At 36.4% G+C, this 12,452-nt stretch overlaps 2 protein-coding genes across 5 annotated transcripts in view; one reads left to right on the top strand and one right to left on the bottom strand.

Moving 5' to 3' along the window:
- Positions 1–12,452, top strand: part of LOC134654960 (semaphorin-1A) — a 486,499-nt gene that overhangs the window by 97,175 nt on the left and 376,872 nt on the right. The gene's annotated exons all lie outside the window — the stretch shown is intronic.
- LOC134655187 (uncharacterized) lies at positions 824–3,256 on the bottom strand. Its single transcript, XM_063510638.1, has 3 exons — positions 3,151–3,256; positions 2,905–2,984; positions 824–1,184 (listed from the first exon to the last, which is right to left on the bottom strand). The coding sequence occupies exons 1-3, from the start codon at positions 3,253–3,255 to the stop codon at positions 959–961; spliced, it is 411 nt and encodes a 136-aa protein (XP_063366708.1). The 5' UTR covers position 3,256; the 3' UTR covers positions 824–958.

Here is a 12,452-nt window from a genome sequence, read left to right on the forward strand (position 1 = left end):
TTGGTATTTTTTACTAAAGTAATAGTTTTGTAAGTTTTACTTATACAGTTTGGTAAGTTTACCAAACTGGTTTGCTAAAATTCTCAAGGAGATTTGGTATTATTTACTAAAGTAATAGTTTTGTAAATTGTATATATACAGTTTGGTAAGTTTACCAAACTGGTTTGCTAAAATTCTCAAGGAGATTTGGTATTACTTACTAAAGTAATAGTTTTGTAAGTTTTATTTATACAGTTTGGTAAGTTTACCAAACTGGTTTGCTAAAATTCTCAAGGAGATTTAGTATTACTTACTAAAGTAATAGTTTTGTAAGTTTGACTTATACAGTTTGGTAAGTTTATCAAACTGGTTAGCTAAAATTCTCAGAGAGATTTAGTATTATTTACTAAAGTAATAGTTTTGTAAGTTTTACTTATACAGTTTGGTAAGTTTAACATTTGTGTTTGCTAATATCTACAAAGAAATTTATTATTATTTACAAAACTTAAGGTTTTGTAAATTATATTTATACAGTTTGGTAAGTATTACGTATTTTGTATGCAAAATGTACAAACAGATTTTGTATTATTTACTAAACTAGAAGTTTTGTAAAGTGTACTCCTATAGTTTGGTAAGTTTTAGATATCGTGTAGCTGAAATTTACAAAAGTACTTGTTTAAGACGGCAACCCAAGTATGTTTCGTAACTTCAATCTTGCAGGTTTTGTGATATTAACTATAATTCTAGTAAATTTTACAAAACTGAAATCAACCAATAAAAATTTCGTAAAATCAACCAAGGCATTTTTTCAGTGTATAACCTTGTGTACACCTTAGAGAAAAAGTGTTTACTTACATCCAATTATTGACTATAAAAGGTCGTCCACACCGGAAGGTTTACGCAACATAATTATAGACGAAAACACTACGCTAACACACGTCACTTAATATACACTGCGCAATATTGGTGTAGTCAATCCTCAATGCCATCCATGATGCTTATATGGTACTGGTACAAACACCGGTTTCTCGACTGCCACCGTCTCGACGATCGGGACGTGGACTGTATTTACAACTGGTACAGTTTTAATGACCTCCTTCAACACCGGTACTTCTTTGATAACTGGTACCTCGTGGAAAATCGGCACTTTCTCTACGTGGTGGTGGTGGATTGTGTGAACGTCGTACGGTACGTGGATTCTGATGCTGCAAAGTAAAATTACAGTGTAAGCTTGGTGTATAGAAAACAAAACAAGCTAACCTACCTAAAGGTGCAGCTTTGACGTTCATAAGCGCATTGTAATATGCCTACTTGAATAATAAACTATCTTTATCTTTTACTTGATTCCATATTTTTATTTAATACCTATACTGTCAGACATTAGGATGGCTTAAAACGTAGATATAGCATTGAAGCATTATAAATAGCAAAATTGATTGGTGAGACCGCTGCTTTTCACTTTAGTTGCCAATATGTTTGCGGTGACATCCTGTATATTTATGTTTAACTTTACGGCTACCATCAGTTTGGCACTGACATAAACGCCATCGAGAACGTAATTTACTTTCTATACATCTTGCTCGTACTCGCATACGCAAACGAGATGTATATAAAGTAAATTACGTTCTCGGATGCGTTTATGTCAGTTTTGACACTGTCAATAACTCATGGTACGGGCGCTTGTCACGACCAATCATTTGAATGAGCCTCGTGGGATTATGTAGATGTTATATTATCGGATGGTTAAAATAGAAAAGATTGAGCTTGATGAATTAAAATTAATTCAAATACAACGGCAAGGATAAATAAAAGGACATATTTCCTGGTAATGGAGCCCGCAACCTTCGGTTTAAAAGTCAAACTTTGTAACCGCACGCAGACCCCGATCAATATTGACGGTACTTTATATTATAATGTGGGCCATCGCTCACATTATACATGTGCGTACATTATCCTAATACGCAAGTTTGATGGATGCATGCAACTTTGCTGCGAATGGCTGTCATTAGCTAAGAACCGTGTCCCGATTTGGGCCATGGTGCGTCCATTAATGAATCGCATACGCATAACGGATAGGGGTTTACGAGTACATGCATGGAAAAATAGTTACATTGTTAATTGAAGTGGGCATATGATTAGGCAACCCAACACTGGTGGCTTAATTGCCGTTTATATATCTGAAGATCCTTCATGGATACTGTCAAATCTTATAAAATATGTCTCCCATTTCTGTTCATGGAGGTTTTATTGGTTGTGTTAGATGCCTTACATACCCTTATTACCAAATAATGTGCTGATTTGGCCCGGTAGCAATGAGATCGTACCGTGTACCAAAAAGAAGGAAAGAGGAGAAATGGTCGGCTCCCCAGGTACATTTGAATAGTGTGAATACAATGTTTAAATATTTTACAGATAAATAACAGGCGATATTTTTACAAATGAAATGGGTTTCTGCCACCCTATTATAATACACTAGACTTGTTTGACAAGGTATGCCCATCAACTACGCTCATAAGAACCATATATTCTATCGATATAGGCTATGCACTATAATAAGTTACTTCGGGACGCGACATGGCCCAGAACCCATACTATCCGGGACACGGTTCTTTGTCTTTTCTACTTTGTTTTTTTTGGACAAGCTACTGTGTATTTGCAATGTGTTTGGTTTTAAATCGCCTCAGTGATCATAACTCAGTATCCGTTTAAGAAATAAATATTATACGTATGATTTATGTGTGGCTATACTCCTTTATTTAACTTTAGACGATTCGATAAATAGTACACGGCATGGCTTATTATTAGCGTATATACACGCCAGTAAACCCTAATAAAAGATTTTTTAAATATAAACATCAATAAGTTGTTTAACACCTTAAAACACTATACATTTATGCATTGTCCTTTAAAGTATTACCTACTTACTGTGTTTTGTGACCGGGATCAGGTTCAGGTACAGGTGAAGCGACCGCCATATGGCTGGCGATAGCTACGCAAAGGATTATCTGAAACAAATATACATATGTACTAACATGTTTATGCATTGTAAAATCTAAACGCTTACTTTACGTCAAAACCTCAGTTGTTATAAACTCAGTTGATAAAAAAGAACACAACAGGTCAAGGTCGAATTGTCTAAACACCATTGTTTTTGTGTAAATGGGTACTCACAGCGACGTTCTTCATGGCGGCGGTAGCTTCGTATGCGGCGCCTGCGCCCGCGCATCCTTCTAATATCTGCGGTTGTTGTGCAAACCTGTCACGGTTCCTGCCCATCATACTGCATGTACTGTAGTCGGCAATCTTTACATATGTAGCCGTGATATGTTCGATTTTGATGTTCTTAAGACTTGAATCATTGCTGGCGAGTAACTCACTCGGCAGTACTATAATTTGTGACATAATATGTCAAATTGGTCTAACGCGACTTTAATTGATTTTTTACCTTGTTTGCGACGTTATGACGAGGGCACCGGTCTTGATAACGAACAACCAGCAAAATGTCACAAGATGTGGGTAAACGTTTTAGGAATGTACCCGGTAAAAGTACTGATATTAAAAAATTAGAGGTAAAGTCTCCGTCAATAGAACTTGCTAATTATCTAAACAAACCGCCATATTGAAATTGTCTCTGAATGATGAATTTTCTAGTGATGGGCAAGACTCATTACTTTACTAATGTCAAACCATATCGAATAATAAAATACCAAAAGTAAAAAACAAGTGGTTACCTATTTTTAATTTGTTTAATCACGATCAGAAGACAAATTGGTACTTAAGAATGATCTATTGATGTATTTTACAACCGCGGCGGTGGTACAGAGCTTGAGTTGGGTAGTGTGTAGCGAGTTTATATCACAAACTTTAGTCACAACACTACCCATCATAGACAATTGTAGAATCTAAAAGAAACAAAAACGTCATTCCTTATAACCTAACTTATGAAACCATTTTAAACTTTTCATTAAATATCCAAGATACAGTTATATATTTATGTATTTTATGGTGTTTGATGAGGTGGCGTGAAAATTCAAAGAGAAACAGTGATAAAACAAAGTTACGTTGTTAGTTTACATAGTTAGCAAGTTCTATTGACGGAGACTTTAGACTACTAGACATCATGGACATTGGTGAATTCACGCTTACGGGAGTGTATTTGAATTTTATGAGTTTCCTGCGTTATGGTGTGTAGACAGTGTTGTGTACATCTAATACTACAATATATAATATTTCTCAAACAAGCTGATTGTGAACTGTGTAAAATACCGATGTTTAGGGGCCCGATTCGGATTTTGAACTAGACATCTATTAGATGTCTATAAGACATTACCAAGATACGACAATGATATTTTTAAGATCTAGGCTGTCAAAGGACCATGGGCAACTTTGTATGGAGCCTGGACCCAACGCCAACAGAACTGAGAGTAAGATCATTAGATAGGTATTTCTATGTACTTCATTTTGTTCTATGGGCACCAAGCGGAATTCCATTGCAGAACTGACATATTGGTATTTTAGCCAAAATGTCGTCACCAAATAAGTAAATTCATTGCTGCAAATTGAGCTGCAAAAGAGAACTAGTTGAAATCTAAACTACAACGTATCTAATACAATATCGTATCGTTCTCTAGTCTAGAACTGATCTTGTTTTCCGAATACCGCGGTAGGTCTCTTACATTGCCATGACATCCTACATATATAGCAGCGAATGTGGGTCGAAGCGGTAATTCAAAAGTTGTTTAACTTTATGGGCCCCACGCGACCCTTTTAATGTATCGGGAAGCTATCAACTGTTTTCTGAAAAATACCTACCTACAATAGGTAGGTATTATGAACGGTTTTATTGGTGACTTCTAGTTAATTAGTTCGAATGATTGAACTGGATACATAGCAGAATGTTCAAGTCGCAAAATGTGTAGGCTACGTAAAATGAGCAAATCGCAAAATGTGCAAATCTCATAATGAGAAGATCGCAAAATGTACAGATCTCATAATGAGCAGATCGCAAAATGTGCAGATCTCATAATGAGCAGATCGCAAAATGTGCAGATCTCATAATGAGCAGATCGCATAATGAGCAAGTCGCAAAATGTGTAGATTTTGAAATAGAGCTCAGATTCTACAGGTCCAAAAAGCGTAATCGTTGCCAATAAGGCTTCTGTTGATTACCGAATGTTAAAATATTTTGAAACAAACCTGCTATCTTTTTTATTATTTTGATACCTTATCGTGACCTTGTTTTATGAGCAAATAATTTATGAGGCAGTGCTTTGAAATATGCCCGTTGGACTTTGTACCATGCAGTTTAACTAGGGACGACACACAAAGCAAACGACATTACTATATGCACCTTTCGCGACCTGCACTTTTTACGATTTGCACATTTGGCGACCTGCGCTTTTTATGATTTGCACATTATGCGGCCTGCACTTTTTACGATTTGCACATTTCGCGACCTGCACTTTGTACGATTTGCACATTTTGCGACCTGCTCGTTTTACGTTCTGCACGTTTTACTACCTGCACCTTCTGCGATTTGCACTAATGCTCATTTTGCGACTTGCACATTCTGCTATGTATCCCATTAAGATAAAGTGATGAATGATGATACTGGGTATCGTACCCTAGCCGTTCTTTACGCTTTGTAACCTAACGCTTCTGTGGAAAAACAAAAAGCGATTAGATAATAGCGATACAAATAAATGCATAAATTATCATTCATTTTTTCTAATATCGTTAATTGTACCTTACGATATCGAAAGATATTGGGCCACGCATGCAGTTGCATTGTGCATAAATATTGCATAGCGTACTGTTGCACTATGACAGCGTAGTTATTTAGTTTCACCCGGTTAGGGTGCCAAGGCGATGCTACAATTTATTCGATTCGCAATGCAGATAAATATGTTTAGCATTTATAAACTAGTTGAGTAGGTGCTGTAAACAAATCGTTGGATCATGATCCAACAGCATGCTATTTCATATTCAAATAGATGCAATAAGTGTGTATTACTACTAAGTAATCACCATACCATATACCTTACACCATAACATACTAATGTTATAACGTTATCAATGTTGATAGCGTATTTTCCCTGTGAAAATAACTAATAAATTATCCTAAATGACGTCTTTGTGCTACATAGTCAATCAAACATAATGGTATAAGTACCTAGCGGCGCGATTCGGGAAATGAATTAGAGATTCACTAGATATGAAATAGTAAAGATATGTGACGTTCCACGGCAAAAGGTACCTTATGGCAGCTGGCGCTTACGCTATTATGAACGCCGCTCCAATATTCAGCCGGGGCAATGGTACCTTTTTGCCGTGGAACGTCACATATCTTTACTATTTCATAATTATCTAGTGAATCTCTAAATCATTTCCCGAATCGCGCCGTGAGAGTGCTGCCATACAATGGAACCCTCTTGTCAGTGAAAATACTAGGGCAGGAAAAACCAACGTTACAAAAGTCAGGTATCCTGAAAGACCAGACACCCAATGGCCGTTAAAAAAAATCCCATCAAAGAGGCCTCAGTTGCACGAAAAAGGTAAAAGGGAAATTTTCGGAATGCACCCCACGCCCGGGACGGTTGAATAGAGAATGAGCACAATCAGAGAAATTTCCCCTGGCGCGGTGCATCGCCGATGCTACAATTGTGGACCACTCTACATTGAATCGCTGCGTTTTGTTTTTGTTTTCGGCCAGGGGGCGCAATCGATTTTATTAATATCGGTGCAAAACTAAAAAAAAATCCTCTGTGTACACTTTTTTTTTCTGCCTTAGATACAGCGACAGCTGACCAGACTATCATAACACCAGATATCAATCTCAGTATGTCTTCCTCACGTCAATTTAGTAATGTAGTATTAGAGCGAGCCAGATGCGCTAAGGTCTTTGTGCCTTACGTACGAAAAAAGGACAATGTGACAAAATCAAGGTACACTGCCACATTGAGAATAAAAAAAATCTGTTTTATGAATTTGGTTACGATTCGATATCGATTTAAGGTAATATGGATTTCCGCATGAAACGCCTGAATCTATAAATTAAGTATAACAAATACAAGTTTCAATTAAGTAACTCGTTATTAATTTTATGAGAGCGTTAACAATTAGGTTTCTTTTTAACTATTTGACGCGATATGATATGATATGAATTGCTTCACGCGATAACATTTTCTTCTTTTCTTTATTTATTACGCAATCAATAGATTTTTTTTCTTCATTGACATAGATATCTAGGGACTGTCTTTACGGGCAATAATAATGAGGCATGACAAGGGCCAGTACAGCGGTGTGAAATCGCTACAACGCGATTGGTTGATGAATTCGCAGCACGCGCGCGATTGGTTGACGAGTTCGCATTACGCGCGCTAATTGGTCGCAACTAGTCGCGTTAGACTGCACGATTGGCTGGAAATCCACCCAAAGTAGGAAAAGTCACATAACTACCAACGTGCATATCGGGCAAGTGAATCAAGAAATCGGACACCAACCGCTGTGAGAACTAGAAACTGACTTGTCCTAGAACATTTCGTCAACTCTGACTTGGGGAAATAGGTACCAGAGTAGATGAGGAGTATTTCAACTTCAACCAAAGACATGTACCGAGCAAAAACAAGCAAGGACACACGCTATAAAACGCTAGTTGCTTTTAGCTGTCTTTGCGTACGAGATAGATACCTAAGCGGGAAGTCACGAAGTACATATATTAATTGTCCTGAAATAGGTTACTGTCATTGTACTGTAGATATTGTACTCCGCCAACCCGATAACGTCCGTGATGTTGGCAATTATTGATTATGTAAGTTATTCATAGTTGACATTTCCACTGGGTATCGTAACTAACTTACCTACCGACGTAACTTGGATTAGGTACATATCTATTCTACCCCACGACACCTAATAATCATAATTCGTAAGGCACATTGGTAGATTAGTTTGACCTTGGAATATATTGCGCAATAACATGGTAAATAATTGAATGTTTGTTCGAATGTCACTTACGGTTGTTATGCGTGGTGGAACCGTAAGTATTGTGATATTATTATGGTCGGTTTCACATTTTATGTACTTTTAGTGGGAGATGTTAACATGAGTTATATGAAATAAGAAATATGTGGGTAAAACTGGACACATATTACATAAATATAAATAAAACTGTGACAAAATGGCGCACCCGGATTGTCAAAAAGCGCGGGAGATGAATGTCTGTCGATAGCAAGAGCAAGAGCAATACGCGGAGTGATTTGTGGGCTAGGCACAAAATAGAAATACATATATACTGCTCCATTGATTTATATACCATCTATCCAATTTATTGACGGACGAGCTTAGGGTCTGTCTGCTGTTTTGTCATTTATGGGATCCATGATCCTATAGATTCCGGAATTTTATTATTTATTTATTATTAGTTACTTATATGTAAGCCAGGAGTTCACGCCATTTCTCGTAATAGTTACGTGATTAATAAACAGAAAAAAAACAAATACTATAATGTCTGTTATGTCTTTACGGTAGGCGATAAAGACTCAGCTTTTACACCACAAAATATTCTTGCGTAGTTTTTTCATTTTATAAAACCATAACATTGTTTTCATTCCATCGTGCCCATATTGAGATTGAATAAAAAATCTTCGGAGCCCAGGTGACGCTACTCGACTGACCTCCGACGGATTACCTCTGTAAGCCGCTCGCTTCAAAGCGAAACCGACTTACAGACCTTCTGTGGGCTTTTATAAATACGCTTTATGTCTACAACCAAAGCTCAATGCAACGTGTAAAACTTAGTGGCCGAGGGTCTCTGGCTAGTTTTAGCACAGAAAAAGGTTAAGACCACGTTGTATGTCGCTAATGAGTAAGGTTGGTGATGTTTAATAATACATAAATAGTTAAGCTTTTGATGTAGCTGAAACATCAAAGATATTAAATCTGCTTACTTTCGGGATATGCGGTTTCTTATGTATATAAACCAGAGATGGGCATCATTCGAATAAACTTTTATCGGAATAATCATTCGAATAAACAATAATTCACGATTTTTTTATTCGCGGATGATTTATTCGCGAATGATTTATTCGCGGATGATTTATTCGCGAATAATTTATCCGCGGATAAATCATCCGCCCACTTATCAAATGACGAATGATTTATTCGTTATTTCATTCGAATAAATCCACGAAAAATATTTAATTTTTTTGGCTTATTCCATTCAAATAAACAACACGTTTAATATGACTTGTTGTTACTGTAATTTTGTTATGACAAGTTAAAGATTGTTAAGGGTTAAAGGATAAGCCCAGTTAGTATAATAAATAAAGGATTAGCGTGAACAATGAATTACTCACACACAAAGTTATATTAGTAACTTTCTAGCCAGACCCAGAAAGAGATAGCTATATACTAATAGAGTGAGAAAACCAAATTTTCTTAGCAGTTGTTTGCTTCAGAGCGAATCTCACAGCGCGTAATTTATATTTACAGTAACTATTTAGGTAGTTATAGTACTTGCAGGTAGTTGTATCGCACATCACAGTTGCCAAATCTTTCGAAACCGTGAAAAGTTTATAAGGTATTCCAATAAACAAATTATTCGTGGCAATTCATTCGACGAATAAATTATTCGCGGATGAATTATTCGACGAATAATTTATTCAAATAAGAATAATCATCCGACATTTTTATTCGTCATTCGCGATAAATTTTGTTATTTTCATTCGTTATTCGTCATTCGAATAAATTTTGCCCATCTCTGATATAAACAAAGAATTGTGTTATCGTTGATGTTTTTTTTAGGAAAATAAGAGATAGTATATCTAAAATATCTATACATAAGTATTTATTATTTTTAGTAAATGTCGGCATTATTGTAGTAAAATGTTAATATTTTAATTACAATAATGTCTCCGCTTATCTTACAAATATTTGTCATTATCAGTTGTCATCTTATCGACATTGCTTAGATCGCTCGCTACCTAGTTCCTAGTAACAAATAAACTAACAGCCGAGTCATTTATAGTAAATTACGTCGCGTGACACACTCGATTTAGAATTCTTTTTCCAAAATGATTCCCCAAAATTAATTTATGAATTAAAACCTGCTAACATTTCTTTTGTTTGTAATATCAACATCATATGTAGGTACCTACATGAAAATTATACATTAACGTTGATATATATGCTTTTTATACACAAATGTTCTCAAGTACCTATGAACAAACAATTATCTTATTTCCAACCTATTGTTTGCTCTAGAAAACCTACTAATTCCATTAATCAAAACCAATATTAGCACTTTTTAGCCGTGGAACTCCCAAGTTACGCTCGAGGAAATATTTGATCTGTCATCTAGGGTGCCTGACGAAGTAAAGGGCTAAACTTCATCATTAATTACGGTTTGCAGCTTCTGCATAATCCGTCTGCAGTATGCAAGTATTTCAACGTCATTATCATATTATAATTTGGCGGAGCGAGCGAGCTTGGTAATTTGATATTAAATACGCTTCTGACATCTGACGTGACTGCAATGCGTTCTGGAGCCTAATTTGGACCGTGTGAATATGTTACCTGGCGCTGGTTGCGCTATTTGTTAGTAGTAAAAAATATTGTGACATTATTAGATTAAGGTAGTTATATTTCAGTAGTGTGATTTTATCACGTTACAGGTAGTTACCCTTTTTAGGGTTCCGTAGCCAAATGGAAAAAAACGGAACCCTTATAGATTCGTCATGTCTGTCTGTCTGTCTGTCCGTCTGTCCGTCTGTCCGTCTGTCCGTCCGTATGTCACAGCCACTTTTTTCCGAAACTATAAGAACTATACTGTTGAAACTTGGTAAGTAGATGTATTCTGTGAACCGCATTAAGATTTTCACACAAAAATAGGAAAAAAAAATTTTTTTGGGGGTTCCCCATACTTAGAACTGAAACTCAAAAAAATTTTTTTCATCAAACCCATACGTGTGGGGTATCTAAGATCTAGTAAGTAGTTTCTTTTAATACGTCATAAATCCTCTAAATACGGAACCCTTCATGGGCGAGTCCGACTCGCACTTGGCCGCTTTTTAGGGTTCCGTAGCCAAATGGCAAAAAACGGAACCCTTATAGATTCGTCATGTCTGTCCGTCTGTCCGTCTGTCTGTCCGTCCGTATGTCACAGCCACTTTTCTCCGAAACTATAAGAACTATACTGTTGAAACTTGGTAAGCATATGTATTCTGTGAACCGCATTAAGATTTTCACACAAAAATAGAAAAAAAACAATAAATTTTTGGGGTTCCCCATACTTCGAACTGAAACTCAAAAATTTTTTTTTCATCAAACTCATACGTGTGGGGTATTCATACGGGGGGGGATAGGTCTTCAAAAATGATATTGAGGTTTCTAATATCATTTTTTTCTAAACTGAATAGTTTGCGCGAGAGACACTTCCAAAGTGGTAAAATGTGTGTCCCCCCCCCCCTGTAACTTCTAAAATAAGAGAATGATAAAACTAAAAAAAATATATGATGTACATTACCATGTAAACTTCCACCGAAAATTGGTTTGAACGAGATCTAGTAAGTAGTTTTTTTTTATAAGTCATAAATCGCCTAAATACGGAACCCTTCATGGGCGAGTCCGACTCGCACTTGGCCGCTTTTTATATTTTGCACGTTTGCATCCATAAACATAATTGAGAATGGATTCTTCAGACGTTATACGTGGTCAGGTTTATTCTCACACCTTATTTACATACATCTTTTCTAAACGCACTATTCTTTCCATTTATATTTTACCAGTTTGAAAACCTGCTATTTTTCGTGTTGCAAATATAAAACAACGTAAACGGGTAGCTAGAAAATTCCAAAGACTTCATAACTCTATTAAGGCATCGTTTCTCAACAGCATTTTGATCGTTACCTGTCTGAATATTCAGCAAGCTACCCGCGTTGGCTTCCATGTATCGGCTTAGTGAGGTTTATGAATCAAAGCCTCTTTCCTTTGTGATTTCTAGAGCAGGTCGCTTGGTGACCCGGTTTCAAAAGAATACGTTGTCATGTTTGCATGCTAGTTTTGGCAACTTTGTCTGTCTTGTTTTTGTTTCTTCGGTGGAATAGATTTTTTTTTCTGTTTCTTTTCTATATATTTTTTCCTTAACTTTTTTTTACTTGCATATTACACTGTGGCTACGCCAACATTGTTTTCGGTTTGTAAATAACAGGAAAATATTGATTCAAATTGCCCCTTAAACCACAACCTTCATTATCTTCCTTGTGTTGTCCCATGTTTTTGCTACGGCTCATGGGAGCCTAGGGTCCGCTTGGTAACTACCTAGTCACAAGAATTCGCGTAGGCATAAGTCCCGAAAAACTCATTCGTACGAGCCGGGTTTGAACCTGCGACCTCCGGATTGAACTCTCTCTTTCTAAGAAGTCTACTTATATTATGTTCTGTTTTAGTTTTAGAAACGTCTTATTTTGAGCGGCATC

The sequence above is a fragment of the Cydia amplana genome, chromosome 16 (assembly GCF_948474715.1).
Source record: "Cydia amplana chromosome 16, ilCydAmpl1.1, whole genome shotgun sequence".
Lineage (NCBI taxonomy): Eukaryota > Metazoa > Arthropoda > Insecta > Lepidoptera > Tortricidae > Cydia > Cydia amplana.